The 23,837-nt window shown below is 36.1% G+C and overlaps 1 protein-coding gene across 5 annotated transcripts in view; it reads left to right on the top strand.

Annotated features, from left to right (window-relative positions):
* Positions 1–23,194, top strand: part of RFX3 (regulatory factor X3) — a 118,939-nt gene extending 95,745 nt beyond the window's left edge. For all 5 annotated transcript variants that reach the window (XM_033085588.2, XM_033085590.2, XM_033085591.2 and 2 more), the window contains 10 exons: positions 545–666; positions 2,968–3,080; positions 3,866–3,981; positions 4,548–4,702; positions 10,170–10,267; positions 10,528–10,677; positions 12,097–12,305; positions 13,249–13,402; positions 15,464–15,506; positions 16,403–23,194. In XM_033085588.2, coding sequence (XP_032941479.1) covers positions 545–666; positions 2,968–3,080; positions 3,866–3,981; positions 4,548–4,702; positions 10,170–10,267; positions 10,528–10,677; positions 12,097–12,305; positions 13,249–13,402; positions 15,464–15,506; positions 16,403–16,641 — 1,399 coding nt within the window. In that variant the 3' untranslated portion in view covers positions 16,642–23,194. The remainder of the gene's footprint in view (positions 1–544; positions 667–2,967; positions 3,081–3,865; positions 3,982–4,547; positions 4,703–10,169; positions 10,268–10,527; positions 10,678–12,096; positions 12,306–13,248; positions 13,403–15,463; positions 15,507–16,402) is intronic.
* Positions 23,195–23,837: the final 643 nt, after the last annotated feature.

Here is a 23,837-nt window from a genome sequence, read left to right as displayed (position 1 = left end):
CTACAATTTCTATTAGTCACATCTAATTGAATAAACACTTCTCTTCAGCAAAGCTGTAGTCTGAATGTAAGCAACACATCCTTTTTCTTCATTCCTTTTCTTAATTTGGGGGCCATGCACCTTTTGTTTTTGTGTAACTTCAGTATCCCAAAGTGCTTTTGTTGAAGTCTTCATTATCCTCAGAGAGTAATGTTGTTTCTTCTTAAAAGTAATGAAACATTACATGTGTATTACAAAATTATGTCAAGCTGTGTGGAAAAGGAAGGATTTGATTCTTTTTGGTATAAATTTACTGGTGTTGCAATATCCTGTTACTAAGCTAAATTCTACCAGATATTGGAGTACCACCTTTGTGAATTCTGTAATGCACTCTAGCTTCCCTTAGGGTTTTTTTCTTCTGTTACTTACAAAGTAAGTAAGGATCTCTAAATTCTTTTGTCACTTGTCCTGAAAATTTTATTTTGAGATGGAAAAATCAAATTCTGTGTTCCATTTATGAAGACGTAAACAGAAAGGATAATTTTGTACTTGATATTTTTTGCAGGTATAAACCTATGCAGAAAGTAGATGGAGTTGCAGATGGCTTCACAGGAAGTGGTCAACAGACAGGCACATCTGTTGAACAAACTGTAATTGCCCAAAGTCAACATCATCAACAGTTTCTAGGTATGAAAGCAAGCTTTATACTGCTATTTAAATAAGTAAGATGAAGTTTGTTATCACAGTGAATATCATGCCAGACAAGTATTAATAGTTGCTTCTGAAGTTATCATGCCCTCTCTAAAATCGTTACTCTCAACAGAACAGAAAGGCTCTTAAATTACATTATGAACTTTATGTAATATTTAATATGCATCATGTAAGTATAAGAGGAAAAATAGGGTGAGATATACTTCATATTACATAAATGAAGTTGCTTTGCATAATTATAATAAATGTGCATATTGAAATTCCTGCTATGAAAGTTGTTTCCTTCATGTGCATTACAGTGCATTTTATTTCAGGAAAGTTGGGGTAGAAGGATGGCGTTGCACTACTATGCAGTTTAGCCACTCCTGGCTGTTCTGAAAGGGTGTTCTAGTATTGTAAGTGGAAAAAGACAAACAGTTTCAGCTGAAACCCTGATGGTCATATTTAAAAATATCCAAATTATGGATTTTTTGGTCCAGTTAAGCATGTATTCCAGTCACAGAAACAAATCATAATTTAGTTATTTGCTTATGTAAAAAGAGTCCTTAGGTATGCTGATAGAGTGTACTGTTAGTGTAGGCTTATTTGGTTGGGATTTTCAACCACCAAATCCTTTGGCCTGATTTTGCTTTTACTAAAATCACTTGGAGCATAAAGGTAGCATTAAGATGTTTTGAATCTTCTTTTCCAGTCCAGTATTTTTTTCTTACCGGCTTGTCTCTCAGAAACATTTGTGGCAAATAGTAAAAGCACACATTGGCTCTACTTGGAAGTCTAGTAAATGTCAAGTAAAAATGTACAGTAATTTCACGAATACAAGCCGCAGCAATTTGACAAAAATTTTGGTGGAAACCCAGAAGTGCGGCTAATAGTCGGGTGCGGCTAATATATTAATAATTTTCTGACATTTACAACCCCAGACGTGCCAGCCAGAGTGCCGAGCCAAGCACCGGCCAGTAAAAGCCGGCATTTCGCAATTGTTACAGTGTTACCGTGTTGCCCTGGCTCCCTGCAGGCAGCACGGGGGGCGGGGAGAGAGGCGGGAGAGCTCTCTTTCCTCCGCTGCTGCAGCCCAGGGGAGGAGGGGGGTGGGGCGCCGCCATTGCCACGGCCCGGGGAGGAGAGGTGGTGGGGGGGGGGGGCGGGGGGCGCCGCCATTGCTGCGGCCCGGGGAGCCGACGGGGGGGGGGGGCGCCGCCATTGCCGCGGCTCGGGGAGCCGACGGGGGGGGGGGGCGCCGCCATTACCGCGGCTCGGGGAGGACGCGGGGGGGCCGCGCCGCCATTGCCGTGGCCCGGGGAGCCGACTGGGGGGGGCGCCGCCATTGCCGCGGCTCGGGGAGCCGACGGGAGCCCTGCACAGCCATTGCCGCGTCTCGGGGAGCCGGCGGGAGCCCCGCGCCGCCATTGCCGCGGCCCGGGGGGGGGGCGGGAAGTGCGCGCCGCCATTGCCGCAGCTCGGGGAGGAGGCAGGGTGCTTTGTCCGCGCCCGCTGCCGGCGCCACGGGCGCGGGAAAGCTCCGTCCCTGCCCGCCGCCGCTGCCGTAGGAGCGGGGGAAGCTCCGTCCCTGCCTGCCACCGCGGGGCAGCGCCGACCCGGGGTGACCGAGCCCAGGGGCAGTGGCGGCCGGCCCCGAGCGGCAGCACCGGGCTGGGCCACCTGGCCCCGTCAGCGGCCCCTAGCGGGCCGAGCCTGCACAGCCTTAGCTCAGCCAGTAAACCCCGCCCTCCCGCGGTTCTGTTACTAATTGCACGCGGGTCCTCGCTGCAAACGACAGAGCGGCTTATATTCGTGTGCGGCTTATCTATGGACAAAAACCGAAATATTTGCCAACACCCAGAGATGCGGCTTATACTCAGTGCGGCTTGTATTCGTGAATTTACTGTATATTGAGTTTATTAAGCCCCACCCCATCACACCTGGCTTCATAGAAACTCTTCAGCTGAACAACAGAAAAATTATTCAAGCATTAGTCTCTCCTGCACAGACTCTAGATATTTTCTTGCACCCTATAATAGTCTGAAAAAGCATGTGTTAGCTTCTCTATATAGGTATACTATGCACATGATAGCATTTTAATCTATTCAATTATAATTTTGTATTTCTTTTTTAGTAAAAATTATTAATGTATTTAGTATTTTGGCATACAACAGGTATTAAATACTTTCCTTTTTGAATATTATGACTTTTTGGAATTTATTTTTTTGTATAATCCTTAAATTATTTTTTAACCCTACTGTAACTGTCATATTTTTCATTATGTTGTCATGACAACAGATGCATCTCGAGTACTGCCAGAGTTTGGAGAAGTTGAAATATCTTCTCTGCCAGATGGTACTACCTTTGAGGACATCAAATCACTACAGAGTCTTTATCGAGAGCACTGTGAGGTATTTCATATAAACCATGTATTTTTGAAAGTTCATGACTTTTACTGAAGGCCGGTAGAGGAGAATAGTGCCAAATATATTGCAGCCATGCTAGTGGCATGTGTCTTTCCCACGATATTTTACTTACTTCATTGAAAAGGATAGCAAAAACGGTTTTCTGGAGGACCCCCTTTAACAGGGGAAAGAGTCATATGTAATAGATACGGTAAATGAAATGTTGTTACATGTATGTTTTTCAGAATCTTAAGACTTTAGATTGTGCAAACAGATATTTGGTTTCATTAATAGGGAATTTAAATCAGTTTAGATTATAATTTTATTTTCTTTTGCATTAGAACTAGTAACTTTTTTTTCATATCAGAGAAACATTGAGACGTTCAAGCCACATTTGATACTGAACAATATGTCTTTTAAAAATAATTTTTGAAGATGCTTCCAACTCATAAGGCATTTTGAAAAGAAGTAACATGTCAGGTTTACTTTTTTATTTGCAGGAGCAGTAAATATTTTCTGTGTTTAAATTCCTCTGATATGTTAACATAAACCATACTGCTTCCTGGGGCTTCCATGCAAGCCTTCGGCAAGTCTCTGTGCACAGCAGTTTATAGTGCTGGATAATTTACGGATATCAAAGGTATTTAAAGAGATACCATTTATAACTTGAGAAATGTATAGTTTGCCTTGGTTCCACTATGTGATGAAGGAAAAGAGCTGTCGATCTAGTTGGAGTTGGGAGTGGAAGGATTCTGGGTAAAAGACAACATGATCTCATTTTATTTTTTTAGGCAATACTGGATGTAGTTGTTAATCTTCAATTCAGCCTGATAGAAAAATTGTGGCAAACTTTCTGGCGCTATTCTCCTTCTGCTCCACCTGATGGCACTCCTGTTAATGAACCAAGGTCCGTAAATGTTACTCTTCATTTAATATGTCTCTTGATAATCTAAGAGTGAAATTTTAAAAATCATATTAGTTTTATCTTAATAATTTTTTCTCCTATAATTATTTTCCAAATTAAATTTATGTTGTCTGGTGGTTTTGTATAGCCTGGGTGTATACCAAAGGGCAGTCTTGAAGCAGTTGTGTCATTCATAGGGATATTTTGCATGGACAACTACAGTGAAGGTGTCTCTTCCAATATTTGATCCATTTCTTTTAAGCCAAAAGAATCATTCATACATCTGCAGTATTTATGAGCTGTAGAATTATGGAGACATTTCTTAAATCCATGAGACAACATGTAAATAAGTTATATTGGGTGCAGCTGAGACATCTATAATGCCTGTATAAAAAAGTACATTTTAACACCCAGGTTTTTACTGGCTATAAATCATGGAATCATGGAAACTTTAGGTTAGAAAAGTCAAATTCAACTGTTAACCTAGCACTGCCATGTCAGCTGCTAAACCATGCCCCTAGGTGCCATAAATGCATTTTTATTAATTTGATACATTTTTTTAACACCAGCAATCTGAGTGAAATAGAAAGTCGACTTCCTAAAGCAAAGCTGATTACTCTGTGCAAGAATGAGTCTATTCTGAAATGGATGTGTAACTGTGACCATGTGATGTACCAGGCTTTGGTGGAGATTCTCATTCCTGACGTCCTTAGACCTATTCCTAGTAAGTTCAACACCTGAAACCTTTTGTAAGAATTTTTCTGCAAGTGTGTTTGTGGTGGAGTTGTACTTCTGTCTCACAGGGCAGCTTAAGAAAAAAGTTTAAAGTTACAAAATACTGTGTATAGTTTATCCATAGTTTTATTGTGTAAGGAATTGTGCTGAGAATTCAGGAATTGTACTTTCAGAATTCAAGGCATTCTGAAAGTTGGTAGATCTATTTTTTAATATACAATTTCATATTAAATATATTTCTTTCTCTATGTCTGTTACATCTTCAGGTAAAAATGTTTTCCTTTTACCCTGGCTCCTGGATGCATGGTAGAAAGAAGTCCTGTGGCTCTGTGGCAATGTGCACTATTGCCAGTGAATCCTTCCACTAAATTCAGTAGTTTTCAGTTCAAACATCACATATTAATCCTTGATTAGTCTGGAAGAGAACTGTGGTCTTTGTGATTCCATGTTTGAAGAGGTGGTCCTTTGTCCTTGACTGCTGAAATCAATTCTAATAACTGTTACAGCAATGAAAAGTTCCTAATCCAATTTGTTACTCCAATCTACTGTTTTCCTGTCGTACATCCTCAATGAAATAGTAATTGTCCAGTCATACTGCCACTACCAGGAATACAACTTTCTTTTCAAATTTAATTTTACTAGAATCTGTCACTGCTCTAGCAGTGTATTTTTATGGCTATCATTGCTAGAAAACAAATTTATGGGAAGAAAGATGAACTCCTTCATGAAGTATGTTGTCTCACATATACTGTCCGAAATATGTGAAGAAATCTTGTTAGCAACCCATTAAACCCCTCACAATTCCTACGTATTATCTTCTTCCAATGAAAAACAGTACTTACTTTAAAAAATTGGATTATTTTTTTTAAATTAGGGCCATAACTAGTTTGACAGGGAACAAACCTATGTGGTCATGCTGTGAACACGTCCTCTGCTATAGTGACTCCAGCACTAATAAGCACTCAGTAAGAATATTTGGTGGTTGTGCCTTGCAAAAAAGTTTTATTGACTTCCTGCTTGCCAGTGGAATAAAATCAGACTTTAGCAAATTATGTATAATAAAAATAAAAATTGAAACTGGAAATGTATAAAATATGAAGGTTTTCCATTTACAGTGCACATTTTAGCTTTTTTTTTTAAAGAATGAGTACATTCTTTGCAGCAATTCACATTATTTGTGCATCTGTATAGCAGAATAAAGGAAAAATGTTATCTCAAACACATGCAATTATTGACAACTATTATGTAAATTATTTTGCATTGGTTTATATTTAAGGCTTTACTTCTCTAACAACAATACTATTGGTAGGATTTTAGAGTAATATAGTGTATCACAAACAGGTAATAATAAAAACCCCCATAAATTTAACTGGACCATTTAATTGGGTGAATGAAAATTACCACTTGCAAAAGCAAGTTATTTTCTGAATAAAAAGGTAGTGCAGACACAGTTTTTAATTAAACCTGCTCTTCTTTTCAGTTGCTTTTCCTGCAGAGCCTGGTATTATCTAGAGGGGCATTTAAATGGCATCATGCTGTCTTCCTGACTTGCTTCGGATGATGCCAATGCAGGATTTCAAGAAAATGGGACAAAATCAATATCAATAACTAGATGCATCATGTCCTTTTCATGTTACTTCTTTCTTTCTAGAATTACCAGCATATTTGAATAATTGATAATTACTATGTTTGACATTCCTGTTTTGGGGATGGTTATCAGACTGTTGGATTCAAAACCATCATCTGATCCCAGGATAAATTCATCCTAAGAGACTTCTGCCTCCTTTTTGTGAGCAGTCAAGTGGTTTTCTGCTCAGAATTGCACTCACTGAGCTACTTTTGGAAGACAGCTAACACATTTTCTTACTTTATCCTTCAGGATCAGCTAATTAAATGGCTTTTTTTTTAGTAGCTTTCCTTTAATGATTGGCCATTCAAGTTTCTTCTTCACCGTTAAATAGTTAAAGTCTTGTGATTTTTTAGACTCCTGCTTTTGAATAAAAGCATCTCCAGTCGTTACAAGAGACTGAGATAATGGCTTAAGGTTGAATATAATAAAAATGCGGCTGGGTGAAGCAGACAAATTCATCAACCTCTGTGGGAAAATACCAGCCTGTAGAAAGGTTTGGACTCTGTAGAGGAACTGGGACTGTAAATGCTTCATTAAAGGCACGTTTATAATCTTTTTGAATAAATGGCAAGATAGCAGAAGCTACTGTTCAAAATAGGGAAAAATATTAATTTGAAGGGAGCTTGAAGAAAGCATGATTTTTTTAAAAGGGTTGGGGTTTTTTTACATCTTCAGTGCCTTTTTTTTTTTAGATGTGTCCTGTTGTTGACACATATGACTGGAGTAGAATAAAAGACTGTTGAGGGGAAAAATGGTTTTACTTTTAACCTCTGTGTTAAATTTGTCAGCTGAAGTATTTCATACCCATAGAATGAGTGAAGAATTGCTATGTATAAAACAATGAAATTCCTGTTTCTAAGAAAAGTGAAATGCTGTCCGTTGGAGCCAAGAATAAAGATCATACTTATCTAGTGTCCTTGGCAATAGACAAGAGCTATTACATTTTAGAATGGACACCTTGCATCTTCACAAATGGCACAATGGATAGTAACAAATTTGGTTGTGAGTTAGTTTCCATGATGGGTGGAGAATTTATGCAAAATACACTTCCACGCCATATCACACAATTCCAGACAGACAAAAAATCAAACCACAGACTGTAAAGCTCAGTTTTGTACAGAGTGGTTTTCGTTCAGAAGTCAAGCTTTTTAGGTTTTTATGTAAATCAAACTTTCAGTAACTGCCATTGCCACATCATTTAGTGGGTGACTAGTAACACCTCATTATTTAGACCATTTACAGTAATTTCATGACCATAAGACGCACCGGACTATAAGGCGCACCACCCGGGAGTCGGCAAATTTCGCAGCTTTGTAGATCAGATAATGCGCACCGGACTATAAGGCGCACTTGTTTTTTTTACAGCGAGGCTCCACCCCCAGTTCCCCCTGCGCGGTCGCTGGCCGAGGCCCCGCCTCAACCTGGCAGCCATGGGCCCCCGGGCCCGCCTGTACCCGGCAGGGCCAGGCTATGTCCGCCGCTGCTGCATGCAGCGTCGCCGGCGCTGGGGCATGCCCGCAGCCACTCCGTGCAGCGTCCCCAGGGCCAGGCTATCCCCGCCGCCACTCCGTGCAGCGTCCCCAGGGCCAGGCTATGTCTGCCACTGCTCCGTGCAGCGTCCCCGGGGCCCCGCTGCTCCAGGAGTTCCCTCGCGCTCCAGGTGACCCTATGCTGGCAGGCTTGCCCCGTGCCGCCGCTGCCCCGATTCCGGTGGCTTTCCCCCCATCACGTGGCGGCTGCCCCAATGCCGGCGGGCCCGCCCCCACGCAGGGAACGCCCCGCAGGACCACCTCCCCGATGCCGGTGGCTTTGCCCCCCGGCCCAGGCTGCGCTGCTGTCCTTTCCCTCCCCCGCGCGGCCGCTGCCCCAGTGCTGCCGGGCTCGCCCCGGCCTGGTGCTGGCCTGATGCTGCCGCTGGGCCGGCTCTGCTCGGCTGGGGACTGTTGTGGGCTCGCGCTTCCAGGGTGGCAAATGTCGCAACTTTGTACATCAGATAAAGCACACCGGACTATAAGGCGCACTTCCGGATTCGGGGAAAAATTTTAGTCAAAAGGGTGCGCCTTATAGTTGTGAAATTACTGTACTTTGCCTATCATGCAAAGATTCTTTGAAGGGACTCAGATGAACTTCAAAGTTCAAGGATGTAGGTACTTACAGTTTTGGTAATGGCTAGATGTGTACTTAAGCATATGAAAAAATTCTCCAAAGCTCATTAGAAATTCATGGTGGTTCTATACAATACTGATACCTAATTAGCTACTTTAGCTGTTTTATTTCTTCAGAACTTAGAATTCCTTTTATTCATTCCTTTTTTTTCCTAGTAAAATGTCTTTTTTAAGGTCTGAGCTGTTTTTTTTAGGGGAGATCAACATTGCAGTGATGCAAATAATTTTGTAACATATTTATATACTCTTGGGTATAAAATATAATGAGAACACTAGAAGTGCAAAAGTAGTAATATTTTTCTTAAATATCTTAAGTGCCATTCATGCAGTGTTTACATTATTACTTCCATCTTGTCTGGTAGGTAAGAAAATGTGAGTAAATACATAGTCAATTAGTAAGTGCACTGAAATAATTTACAAAGCAGCACAAGTGAGCTAGGGGATTGACAGGGTTGAAGAAAAAAGCTTGTTCTTCACATATAAGGGAGAAAAAAAACTGATACCATAAGAGGGCTCAGCTAACACAGATACTTATGTAAGATCAAATTGTGGTCAGCTAAGCATCCAAAGGCATGGTACTTGTTAGAATTACCAGTATGGATTCTACTGCTTATGACTGCAAGTTTAAAGACATCAGAAAAAGATATCACAAAGAAAACAATTTCTCTTCTAGTAAGTTTACATTTCTGGTAGAAAGCTTTTTTTAAAAAAGGTATTATTAAAAAAAGGTATTAAGGTATTACTTCCTTAGGTTTTTTCCTCTTCACTTTTGTAGTTGCATTCATTCTCTGGTAGTCTTCAGAAACCTGTAGTTTTTTCTTTTTGTCTCCTACTTTTTGCAGCAGTTTGAGTGTTGTGCTGTTATGTCATTGTGCTAGGGTTAGGCATGGGAAAACTGTGTTTCTATCACTCAGAAGATACGATTTTATTTTTTCCAGGTACTGTTCCTTCAGACAATACTTCCTGTCCTCCTCTTTTGAAATATTAAAATTTCTGGTTTCAGTAATGCAGAGTACTGTAGGGGCTTCTTCACTGTCTCTAAATCTGTCAGCCATTCAGCATTTCTGTGGATGCCGTAGAAAAGAAACAAAATGCACACAGATTTCACAGTCATTTGAATAACTTTCTGTCAGTGAAACACACTCCTATATCTTGCTTCTTGATGATATCCTTAAGCAGTCCTTATAAATTGAATTTATTCATTGAAACTGAATTAAGCAGCACTATGACGTGGTTTAAGATTACTTTGGACTTTTTTGAGGAAACCGCAGTCTTCCTATAAGTGGATTTTTCCCAAGACTTTTGTTTTTTAAAAGTAGTGCTTAGGTAAAATGAAAAGCTGAAAGTGTGAGATGGAAACTTTACAACACGACTGCTGCAATTAGTGTTGTTCTTGTATATAAGTGCCCCAAACAATACTGCTAAGTCACAAACTTCTTTGGAAGATTGTCTGCTGAAGAAGTCAAAACTGCTTATTAAACCAAAACTAAAATCATTATTGTGTAATCTTTATCTCATTGAGACATTTTGAACCTAGACTAGATTTGTCTAGTAAGTAAATGCAGCAGACCTGAAAGTTGAGTACAAGAGCTCTGAGGATGCAAAACATTTCAAGACAGGTGCACTGCTTTCTTTTATTCTGTTTTTATTCTCCAATGCAGGTGCCTTGACCCAAGCCATTCGCAATTTTGCAAAAAGCCTTGAAGGTTGGCTTTCAAATGCCATGAACAATATTCCACAGAGGATGATACAAACCAAGGTAGATAAAACTTGAAGCACTATGCTTGCAGTGCTAAACCAAGTGGGCAATAGCATCTAAAAGGAGAAGCATTTTAACTTTAATGCTAAATTTCATGTTTAGCATCAAATAATGGGAAAGGAAATAATATTATTTGATCTGCTACATGGTATAATTCAAATACGAGGACTCATTAATATACACTATTAAAATAGTCAAGATGCAATCTGTAGAATTAATCTACTGAGTACAATATTTAAAAATAATAAATTTCTTTGTAGGTTGCCGCTGTAAGTGCCTTTGCCCAGACTCTGCGAAGATACACATCTCTTAATCACCTGGCTCAAGCAGCTCGTGCTGTGCTTCAAAATACTTCTCAAATCAACCAGATGCTCAATGATCTCAACCGTGTTGATTTTGCCAATGTTCAGGTAAAATTTGGTTTTGAATAGCAGGTTTTTTTATGTGTGATTTCCTCTATGGTTTTGAATATTATTGTCAGGCATCATTCTATCAAGAAAAGTCAAGTGCGAATATTTTACTCATTCGTATACATGGTGACTCAGTCCAAATATGACAGCTTCATTCTTTAGAAAGGTAAGACCTCAGAACCATCACCTGTTTCCATTTACTCTCTTAAAATGCACATATTCTTCCAGCTTCTATGCAAATGCAGAGCAAATACTTTCTTAGAATGGGTGCCATAAATCGTGTCTTACTGATAGCAAAAATGATACTTTAGGATTAGATCTCAGTAGTGTATCTTCTGAATGTCTGTTAAAGTTATTAAATGCATAACATTGTCAATAGAGATTGTCACCATTATTTAATACCCCGTGCATTGGTATGTTTTTTCTATGTGCCTCTCCCTAAATTTACAAGATTTCCTGAATAATGGATAGATTAGTATGGTTAGAACCTGTTGTTGCTTGTCTGAGGAAAAATACTTTTGTCCTTTTGGCCAGTAAAGTTTTCAGATTCCTGGTAGTTCTCTGTTGCTCTTCATTGTGAACAGGTGTTTTAATGTACTTGTCAGCACACTTAACAGAAATCTAGTCAAGAGTTCTTGACCAGAGAGACAATATATTAAGTACAGTAATATGCTGACATGGATACAGAGTCTCTGAATGAGATGTTAACTTGGCACATGACAACAAAGTTTAAATGGAAATGGCTTGCAGTTAGTGAGCTGTCATTTTTTTCTCATTTTCTGAATTGAACAGTTAGCTTTATTTAAACTTGGTAACACTGACTAAATTGCTGATTACTCTATGCATATTGTGTTTCTCCACTCATGTGCAGCTTATGTCATCTTTAAGTAATCTATTACTCTGTAGAGTCAGCAAACAATCCTTGTTTGCATACAAAGTTTCTTTTATAAGACGATGAAACAGGATTTGTCTATAAGCTTAACTTCTTCAGAACAAAGGGAATGTTGCACTTGATTTCTCACTACTTCTTTTATTACTTTAGTCCCGAGCATTTTACTCTTCTTCCTGCTTGCCCTGCCTGAAATCCAAGAAAAAAATTCCAAGATACAAGTATTTCAGTAGAAAAATTACAAAAGTGGAAACCTTTTTTCACAAATGAATGTGGGAAACAGGAAACTTCAGTTGTTTATATTTTTCATTCTAATTTCTTTATTTGATATCAGTTCTTTTGTGCTATGCTTTTCCCACCTATTTGCTTCCAATAAAATTACAATAGGCATAAAATAAAAACCACTTCTTTGTCTAGTAAGTGGGTCCAGACTCTTTCATCTATTGAAGAGCTTAACCTTTGAGCTACAATTACATTGTGTGCTTTGGCTTATGTACTGTCAATTCAAGAGTTGCCATATGCTGTTCCAGGAGCAGGCTTCCTGGGTGTGCCAGTGTGATGACAACATGGTTCAGAGACTTGAAACAGATTTCAAGATGACTCTTCAACAGCAGAGCACTCTGGAGCAGTGGGCTGCCTGGCTTGATAATGTAATGATGCAAGCATTGAAACCTTATGAAGGAAGACCCAGCTTTCCTAAAGCAGCACGGCAATTTCTGCTAAAATGGTCTTTCTACAGGTAGTATTTAATAGATTTTAAAACATTCTAAATATTCTATTAATTGCTGAATTGTGCATTGTACTGAAGTTGACAAATCTAATATCAAACAGTGGCTTGGTATATTATGAAAAACATGGGGTTTTTTTCAGAGGACTTCTGTTATTAACCTTGAACTCAGTGCTATCAGGAAATGACCCTTGTTTATTGTTTTAAAGGCCATCTGAAAATGAATACAGGTAATTTTGTCCAGAGTTAGAAACAAATAATGAATTGTTTTGGTTAAAAAACTATGGAGTTATTAAGTCACTGTTTTTAGTATTACTTATTAAAACATTGTGACACCAATGTTTATTAGATAAGAAAGGCAAAAGCTGTTTTTAATATATGAAAAGAACATTAAGACAAGCATTCCATGTTAGCTGCTTATTGAAACAGTTATCAGAGTAAACCTTGTTCTTTGAACCTGACTGGAGCAACTGCTTGCTGAAGATGCAAAGATACAGTATGAACACACAAATCTCTTGGTTTTGAATTCTAAGTTTAAAAGCTTTTTAAATTCTGGCAATTAAAAGCCCTGGAAAGATTGACACAACAGACACTATTTAAGCAATAGCTTCTTTCAAATCAAATAGTTTTCTTAGAATTTAGTTGTTTATGTTTTCAACAAGGTTTCTTTCAAGTTAGTTTTACACTTGCTCAATTAGTGGTAGCTACGCATAGGTCAATACCAAAACCAGACTAGTCTAGTTATTTCTTAAGTGGTGTCCAACATTACCTTCAAAGAAAAGAGAAAAGCAAATGATTGCCCTTTCTTGGTCATCCCTTTAAATCAGGCATTTGAGGATAATGTTACTTTTGAGAATATTGGTTTTGAGGTGAAATGTCTGTCTACATGGAAAAATGTTAAAATGTCTGTGGCATATAATACATAAACATATATATTTTTTTTATTTTTGAATAGCTCAATGGTGATTCGAGATTTAACCTTGCGCAGTGCTGCTAGCTTTGGCTCTTTTCATCTGATCCGCTTGCTTTACGATGAATACATGTTTTACTTAGTAGAACATCGTGTTGCTCAGGCAACAGGAGAAACACCTATTGCAGTTATGGGAGAGGTAAGATAATATGTAAGAGACTAGATTTATAGATTTAGTGATGAATGGAGTGAGTGTTTTTGCAGATTTTAAGTGTGTATGTAGAATGGTAGGATGTTCTGCAGTATTACAATAGACCGAGTTACAAATATATACGGTGGTTTCAAACTTGTTTCACTGGTTCATTGTAAGAGTACTAAAATCACACTGAATTCTTAAAATCAATTATTTCTAAATGAACTTGCTCTTTTACAAATTACACACTGATTCATGTGCATAGCTTGAAAAATGTTGATCAATCTACAACCATTTTCCGCTTTTTGAGACCTGAATATTTTATGTGAAAATAAAAAAGAGCATAGTAATAGGAAAATTGTATTTCTTTGGATCTGTTTACATGCATTTACACACATAACTCCCACACAAAATGTGTACCCTCTTTGACATAAGACGACTGGTATACATGCAGAATTTTGGTTTGTACAGACCTGTTCACATATCAGTGCAGACATATGTAGAAGTTTGCAACAAATTTTATTTCCATAAAGTTGTTTTGAAGACACTTGATTTAAAAAGCAGATGTAGAGTCTCAATTCATAACTATTTTTTATACTAACTGTGACATCTGCAAGGCAAAGTTTCTCTTATCCTTCTTCTTTTCAGTAGTTTATCTGTGCTTTTATTTTGAGTGAGACAGTAAGGAAAGCATGAACAGTTCCCAAAGAATAATGCTTGAAAGCATTATTTTATATATTTGAAAATATGCGAAATAGTTAATAAGGCAGATTTGTTATATTTTTACACTTGCGAGTCACTCTCATGTTCTGTGTTACCTATGAATTGCAGGTAATTTTGCTAGTTGAGTTGTCATTCTTCCCACAAGATGTATTGATAGGCTTATTAAATATTATTAAGAGATTATATACTTTCAAGAGAAATTGAAAAATGTCTCAGCTTGTTTTGTCAAATTATTTTATATCTTGTGTCATTACATATTTCAGAAAAGTTAAACGTTTCTACTTAGTAGAAAGACCTAGAATCATATATATACCTATACATGCTCTTACATTTCTTGCCTTACATTTGCAAAGTACTACACAAGTATGCAGTTACTACACTCTTGTTGTCTCAGCAGACTTTATATGTTAGACATAAATGTAGCATAGGGCCTTCTAAAAAGTTTATAAGACTGAAGATGGAAATACTATCAAGAAGTAAGTATTGCAAAATTTTTGGAGGTGAGAGGCATGAAATGCATGTCTTCTCATGTCTCTGTGTATTCAATGGCTGAAATATAGTGAGAAAGATTACAGTCCAACAAGCACTGTAAAGCAATATAACTGGTTGCACTGAGAAAAGCATTCTCATACTTCTCCCTTCCTCTTCTTCCACCCTTGGACAGGTATTGGCAAAATTCTTCTGGAAAAGACTGGTATCGTCATTTATGGTTAGAAATGTATCCATCTAAACAACGTGCTTTTCTTTTAATATCCATTAGTATTTTACTCTTCCAAATTTCACACCAGAGAAATGGAGGAAGGAAAGGGAAGAAGGTTTCTAACTTACATGCAGTTTCTTTTAAAAAGTCTGGATTTTGATGTAAATCAGTTATCAGGTTATAAACCCTTTCTCAGCAGTGCCTTTCATACAGGTAGATTAACAACACTTGACATACTCCATTTTTTTCCAGCACAATTAAAATGGTGCCAGGGAAATTTTAAAGAGAGTTTTTTGTTATGTTATTGGCAGTTGAGAATGAATATCCATTATAATGTATGGCTTTATAGAACACAGAAATAGCTCACTTCAAACAACAAAGGCCCTGAGGAAGCAATCTTTAAAAAAGGTTGTACCTCTCCATTCTAATTTTTGAGGGTTTACTTAGTGATAATTGTCTTAATAAGCACAAGACTGAAATGGAATGGGAAATTGCTCTGCTATGGATGTGGCTGCATTTAAGATTATACAGTTGAATGAGTGCAACCATTAAATAAGTGGAGCACAGATTTCCTACATCATAGACATTGTAAGTTCACATTTGCTTAAGACTCTGTCAAATTTTTTTTATTGTTTATTTTGCAGTTTGGTGATTTAAATGCTGTGTCCCCTGGAAATATGGATAAAGGTAAGCATTTTAGTATCTCCAGGGTATAATTCTGTGTAGAGCTAATGTGTGTCTGAGCAAAATAAATCCTTATGTTTTAAAAACAGAGTCAAACAGAGCTGTATCATCCTTTAAAGTTCATGTATATACTGTATGGATACATTGATATAATACAATAGCTATGTGTGTAATATACCACATGTAATAATGCTGGAATATTGTAGGTTTGTTTTACAATGAGAATATTTTAAAGATGTTTATTATTGTCACAAAGAAATATTCCAATTTTTATGCCAATTTTGTTATATCTAATAGGATGGAGGAGTGTAACCACTGTGGAAAGAAAGACAAGAGTATTCTTATGTATTTTTAACTGTAGTGAATGTTTTGCTAAGTCAAGAAGCAGAATTGTTATGCAAGTAGTCAGGAAGAAATTAGTTCCTTATATTCTCTTCATGCCTTATTTTGACATGCATTCTTACACTGACTACTTGAATGATTTGGGGTGATTTGACCTAAGAACACTCAACTAGTGAGTTTAAAAATGTTTCTAAAAATTTGGGGTCAAGTGACCACAACTTGCCTCACCTCCATTTCCCTATCTATACCTAAAAGTAACTCTTGTTCATCATGTTTTGAAAATGAGGCATTTCCAAATACGAGGTTAACATTTTTTGTTAGACCTTTTGAGATTGTAGTTGTTTTTTCCACATCAAAAGTGTGTAACTCAAGTGATCAGACCTGAATCTGTTTATCTATTTGAGATAAGAGTTGACTTTTTTCCATTAAAGGTTTAATTTTCAGTTTGTGCTTTATCAGATTGCTCCCCTGCATTTCAACTATTACTTACAAAATAAAGAGCCTTGTATTAGAAACTTCTTGCTTTTTGATAGTTACATACTGGTTTTTTTGTGCAGATGAGGGCAGCGAAGTTGAAAGTGAAATAGATGAAGAGCTGGATGAAAGTGGAGAGCCACAAGCTAAGAGAGAGAAAACTGAGCTGAACCAGGCATTCCAGGTGGGCTGCATGCAGCCAGTGCTTGAGAGTGGAGTACAGCAGAACCTCCTGAACCCAATTCATAATGAACACATTGTTGCAACTACTCAGACTATCAGACAATGCAGTGCTACTGGAAATACATATACTGCAGTCTAATGTGAAACTTCCCCTGGCCTCCAACACATGCCCCATTGCATTTTAGCTGTTTAGGTTTACTATGAAAAAGAAAAAAAAAGATAATAAGTCTGAAGGTTGACTGTTGTCAAATGTAACTGTTCTGATCATTATTTTGTTGGAGTTGTTAAATGGAATGGGTGTATGTATTTTGCCAGGTCTGTTTAGAAACAGAAGAATTTTTGTAAACAAAATCATTTTACATAGGCCACTCAATATGAAGAAGTTTCTTTGTATCAAATGCAAGGAAGATTTTTGCAAAGTTTAATGTTAATGTTCTGTCCTCTTACAATAATTTAATTTTTTTCATAGTTTTAAAAATATTTTAATGTTAATTATTAGTTATTCTGCTGATTTCATATAGATAGGTTTTTAATTAGATGCACTTCTGTGAAATATCAAAAGAACTATTTTCTTTGATTTACACTGGAGGCATACTTATTTGACAGCAGATGTATCAAATTTGTTATAAAAGGTGCTTTTCATCGTACTACGAGAAGACACTATTTTGATAAAATTGTGAGTATTCAGGGGGATTTTTTTGTAATAATGCTGGAAGGTTGAGAAGATCTCCTAGTTTCTTCCTGTGAGGAAGAAGCTGTTTAAATGACAGAATTGTATCAGAATGTGGTAATCTGTATGGCATAAATGTACCTGATTATCTGAACATGATGTAAACAATGCAAGCTTCATTTAAAATCAACAGTTTCAGATATTATTTGCATACCAGTTCCTTTGTTTTGAAGACTACTGATTCTATATGTGAGGTCACTGAGCAGATGCTTTTGATTGTTCAGTGACACTGTAGTTGTTAGAAACTGAAGCTAAAAAAGAAGTGACTTGATTATTGTTAATTTTAAGTGTATGTGCTACTTATGCTGAACTGGACATACAGGAAAACATTCCATTTGGATGACTTTCTTCTATTCCAGGTCTTTTCCTACTAATGGTTCAATCTGCTGCTCTTAGAAAAGATGATTTATAGAATGCAAGGAATGTAGCAACCTGCATCATTTTCCTTTCAAAAACATTTCCTTGTTGTTAAAGTGGATTTAAATTTTTACAAAAATTAGACAAGGCAGTGTAACTGGCACACCTCACTTGTACTTATTCCCAATTGTGTAGAATTTGAATAGGTGGCTAGATGGACCATTGCCATTTAAGAATGTACATCAGGGATCATTGTACCTCGGCTATTACATGGTGCCTTAAACAGAACTGAAGCTAAGACTTAGTACTTTTTGTTATTCTTAACTCTTAAATTAATTCAACAAGGTGTGCCTGTCATTTTCAAATTCCCTAAGAAGTAAGGACAGGTTACACAGCCTTCAAAAGAATAAAAGGATTTTTTTATTATTAAATGATTTTAATATCCCTCTTAGAATGACAATAGACCTATTTTTTCTCGTTTCTAGCTGGATTTCACTTTAATAGAAATAAAATTTGCTTGGGAATTTGGAAAGCAAAACTAGCTTTAATACCAACTTCAAATGTCGAAATAGATTGACCATAGTCCCAAGCATGATTATATATTTTCTAAACCCTTGCCTACTTTTAATTTTAAAAACTAAAAAGAAATAAATGAGCAGGTACATAATGCAGTGCATGTTTTCAATTTCTATATTTTGTGGTGTATCAGCCAGATACTACATTTTAATGGTTAAATAATATCAGTTTATAGAGACCATATTAATTGACATTAAAGAACTCAAGTTTTTCTTCACAAATGTTTCATTATGCAGACACATGAATTTGCTACACTAAAGTATGGAATCAAATAAGGAAAAAAAAGCCAAAAAGTGAATGAGAACACAAAAATATTAACTTTACAGGAAAGGCTGTGTAAAACAATTAGGATTCTTTTATTCTGGTTTATCTAATGTGTCTGAAAGTGACTTTAAAGTCATATATACCAAATGGGAGAAGAGCATATAAAATGGAAGTGTATTTATAGCAAACAGGTTTGTTGCTAGAGTTTACATATGCTCCAAATACAGCTGCACATAAACTAAAATGTCCTAACATTACTGGTGCACAAAAACAAATTTTAATTCCTTTGCAGAATTGTGAACCTATCCAGCTCATTCTGTGTAGGCATAATTCTACTAATGTCAGTAGATGGCTTTTGCCTCAGTAAAAAGTAAAAGTGAGGTTTATATTCATTATTTCTTAACTAATAAATGCACTGAATCTCATTATAGATTTTGTTGTCACATATATTGCTCAGTGTGTCCTGATTTTTCCTTAGAAATCAGCACATCTGTACCCTTCACCAAAAATGCTAAAACTAAGCTGTGATAAATATTTACTCCCCTTCATTGTGCATTATAAGATGTTTACAAGTAAAATAAAGTGAATAATTCAACATTTTTTTCATTTTCAGCTTTTTTTTTAATACTGTAATAGTTGTTTTAATTTTTGTGTTCATTTGTGTTTTCTAATTCTTATTCTTTGTTTTAATGTTGAATTTATTGTTGATGAAAAAAGAGTACAATTGTAAAAGGTAAATCTAGATTGGTAAATATGATGGGATTTGAGTATCTTTCATTATTTAGCTCTCCATTCAGTTGTTAACTGTTATAAAGTGAATAACAAAACTGAACAAAAATCTGAATACAAAAAATGGAATGTATTTCATAGCTTCTAAAAGCAATGAATTATCAAGACAAATTGGATCTTTCACAGGTTCAGAAAACTGACTGGAGTCTCTATTCTTATGCTTAAATTCTAAAGATTTTACCAGATTTTTTAGAGCAACTATGTTACTGTGTTGTAAACTTAGAGATTTGGGGGTCTTTTGTTTTGTTCTTACTGACATTTCAATCAAACACTTAGATAAAACATTTTGCACAGTCTTGCTGTTCAATAGTTGGGTTTTAGTAATCGCTGAAGGAGAGACGAGTACCTCAGTGTGTATTCTGTAATGTGTAGCGTGCGGCTGCATTGCCACACCAGTTCTGAACTCTGCTGTCAATGCTAGGGAGAGGTGTAGCGTGTGTCCACAGGGTAGACATTATGAGAGTTGACATGATTTATGTGTTTTAGCTAATCTTGAAATGGAATCCAGAATAATTATTTTAGAGGCATTTCCCCCATTAGCACAAAATAGCACAGTGAACAGTGTGGGGGAAGAGGTCTTGTTGAGCTACCTTTTCAAAGCACAGGGCCCAATTTTCAAAAGTTTTATATTTGTTAAAGTGTTTTGTTACATTTGCATCTTTCTTGTAGTAAATCAATTTTAAAACTTTTTTTTTCAGTTTTTATTTTTTTGCTTGTACTGTAGCATGCTCTAAGCACCTTCATTTTTAAAAATTTTCATAACATTTGGAAAATAGATGTTAAATTATTTGCCTATAAAATGATGATTTACAGCATTATTGCCTTTAGTTAAAAAAAATAATAATGTTCTGTCATTCAGGAATGCATAGGTCTATATACAAATTTCATTTAAAGTGAGGTATTTTTAAATATCTGAAACAATTTCTGTTTTATCTTGTTTTCCCTAGGAGAAATTATCTGATATCTTTACCATTCTCACCAATTGACATCTGCACTGTTTAGAAAAAAATCCATGTTAGAGATGCACTGCAATTCAATTTAATTCAGAATGCTTTCACAAAAGAAAACCAACCACTCATAGCCATAAATGTGCTGACAAAAACCCTAGATTTATTAGTAATATAAGTATAAAACACTAATTTCAGAGTTTAAAATACAAATTTGAGAGAGCAAGATAAATTTCTGAAAATTGGGCCCTTGTCACACTAACAGGACATGCTCTATGTATACAGTTTAAAGCAAATTGATACATGGAATTCTAGTATCTCTGCTAATTTGTTTGGTGATTTAACACTGACAATAAAAACTGGAATAGAAGCATAAAGACACAGTGCTTAGTTCTAGTATTAGGAAATTAATTTGATATAATGCCTTGCATTAACCCTTTGAGCATTGTAAGTAACATGATGGGAACAAAGATTTTTAGATAATTTAACTAGTCCACTGAGCATATACTTTGAAATAGCTTATAGTGTTGTAAATTTTTTTAACTATGTCTAAAGTAAATACTTGCATACAATATGGGGATGTTTTTTTATTAATAGGGAGCTCAGTAGATGTAGGCAAAATATTCATTGCCATTGATATGTACTGTGTAATATAAAACAGTACTGCAGCTCCCTGGTTTTCGTAACTGCATAGATATACAAAGAAAATCAAACATGATTCTACAGATAGGAAGTTGTCTACTTTAAGATGCCTTTAGAAGATAAAGGTTTAGAAAATATATTCAGCTATTTTGAAATTTTCCTGAGATAGATTAGTATTGGAATACTCTGGTACTGTAAAAGAGAAATCTTTAGGATTAAAAGAACGTTTAGTAATAATAAATTTTGCAGAATATTTAATGTGTTTCATTGAAATTTTTGGCAGTGTTTGTGAGAAACAGGAACAAAAAGTGCACAATTATGTTAATATTCCTTTTAAAACTCAGTCACTGCAATAATGACTAGCTAGAAAATGAAGGTATTTTATTAAATTTCACATACAAGGGTACAGTTTGGATGGCCCTTATTGAATGTCAGAATTTTAAAAGCAACCTAGAGATTGCACGAGCAAATATTTTTAAAAGCCCCTTTGTTCTTACAATTACTGCTTACAGGAACGAGGGAACGAGTGTAGTAGCAAGCAAAGATTCTTTTAACTTAGAGATACTGATGCCACCTCACTGAGAATACAGTACATTTTCTACTGGTTTCTTGCAATATCAGTCAGCAAACACTAAAGCAGCTGTACTTATTTAAGTCTAGCTGAGGGCAAAGAAAAAGGGTATCATTTGAAGTTATTTAAGGGAATTACGTCAGTAGTATAGTGCAAGTAAGTTGTAAACATTTTTAGTCAGTTAATGCAAATTAATGCATAATTAATTAACATAAATGCAATACTCAAAGGGTTTTAATTTAACAACTTTTTTTATTCATAATTTACTGTAAATGCTTCTGAGTTTGCATGCCTTGATCATTGCTGCTAGTGATTTTATGTGCCAGTAGACCTGAGTTTAATTTACCAGTTTAACTAAGAAATAGTAAAAGCCACTTACAAAGTGACTGCCTAGTGTTTGTTTGAAGTAAAATATGCCTTAGTTTGGAAAACGATCATTGTAATTCTTGTTTTATTCTGATTTTTTTCTCCTTTCCCTGTTGAAAAAAAATTGGCATTTTGGGATTGGAAGCCCTGAGTAGTTAAATATTTGGAGATTGCTCATTAAGGCTGAAATTCACTGTAGAAAACAAGGCCCAGAAAAAGCCTGTAGGCATCAAATGAGCCTCACCACTAATTCAGGAAGATGTTCTTTGTATGTTCTTAAGCACTTTCTTGGTTATGGTGCAAACAACTTACAGGAATTTTCAGTTCTAGATTAATTTTACTCTGAAATGTCTTTTCAGGAGGAATTTAGACTTCAGAGGAACAACCTTCAATGAATTGGTTTTTAACAGGAACTCAGTTCAATTCTTTTTGACTCACTGATACCAGCAAAAGCTTTTTACACAAAGAGTATTTAATGGGTTCCCCAAGTAAAGTTTCCTTCTATACAATATTAAAGTGACTGCCTTGTATTTAAATACCCATCTTAAAGTAATCCAGTTCAACAGTTTAAAATATGTTGGGAAAATACCACTTTGTACCAAAGCAAGTTGCCCATTTCCACTCATACCCACTGAAAATTTGGATTTACAGTTAATAACCAATGAGGCTGTTAAAGAAACTTCGAGTGCCTTTCAAAAACTTGGAAAATTGTGCCTGAGGTGGTAAACTTTAATTAGGTTAATTCTAGAGCTACCAATCAGTAATTTTATCATCACTCAGGGCTTTCTTACCTTCTAGGAAACTTCCCTTGTTGCATTTATTTTATACTGTATTTTTTTTAAGTGCCATCATTTAAATTTCACTTAGTAAGTGGCAGATTACATTATCCAGTCCCACAGCACAGAAACATCATAACACTAGGACATATTCAATCTCTTATTTTCCAGTTGACTGAATATATTATGTAAATGAGGTAAGCAACTTTTTGTAGATTGTATGTGTGAGATAATGTAATGTTCTTTTCCAGTTTTTGGGCTACAGTTGAATATACTTTTTAATTATTTAAAGAAGACATCTTTACAGAATAACGTGATGGTTTTTTTTGTATAATGTATTTGATTTTGTAAATACGTATTTCCTGATGTGATTTTTGTGACAAATGCTAAATCTTTTAGTATATAATGTCCTCTCAGAACTGGCAGGAGCTAAATAATAGTTTGTTGGCAATTTGTATTGTGTACTGTACAATAACTGGGGACCTTTTATAATTATAAAAATATATATTAACTTTTAGTGTGTTGTATAAAAAAATGACTGGAACATACTAAAGACAGTAGGATTTTTCTGAATATTTCAGACTTGAACTCAGGCTAGCTTTCTTGTGTTTTTCAAAACAAAATTGTGTCTTGTCTTTTAAAATCAATAAATTTGTTTTCTTGTTACAAACATATCTGAATGGCTTCAGTTTTTATATAGCTAGATATTTTGGACTGTTGTACTGTTGATTTTAAGAGAAAAGTTATTGCACTTACACCTCTGAAATAAGACCACTTTTTTTTTTATTTAATAACCACAGAACTAGGTAGCAAGTGCATCTCAGATGGTGAAAAACCCAAGTATTTTCAATCACTGAATCACTGAATCACAGAACTGCTAGGGTTGAAGGAACCTCTGAAGATCATCTAATCCAGCCCACCCTGCCAAGGCAGGGTCACCTAGGAAGCGTCAGTTAACTTAGTTGCTGTCATATTCCCAGTAGATAGAGACTGTAATGTACTTACTCATTTCAATGAATAAGTTTTCAGTAATTTCTCATTACAGATTTATGTAGTTAACAGCTAGCAGGGAGAGGCATGCAGACTTTGGCCTCCAGGAATTAGTGGTGTCAGTTTAGTACCAGGAGAACCTACTTCTGCAATTTTTGCTATAAATATTCTGCAATATGCTAATGTGTTAGATGTTTTGACAACTTTACAAAACATAATTGAAGGCCTCATCTTACTGGATCATCTGTTCTATGGGTCTCTAGTATGTGTTGCAGCATCATGTATGTTTCATATTATATTTCATATAAAGAAATGCTGAATTTTATT

Source organism: Catharus ustulatus, chromosome Z, assembly GCF_009819885.2.
Source record: "Catharus ustulatus isolate bCatUst1 chromosome Z, bCatUst1.pri.v2, whole genome shotgun sequence".
Classification (NCBI taxonomy): Eukaryota; Metazoa; Chordata; class Aves; order Passeriformes; family Turdidae; genus Catharus; species Catharus ustulatus.
Note: the sequence above shows the minus strand (reverse complement) of the source record. Positions and strands in the feature narration are given on the sequence as shown.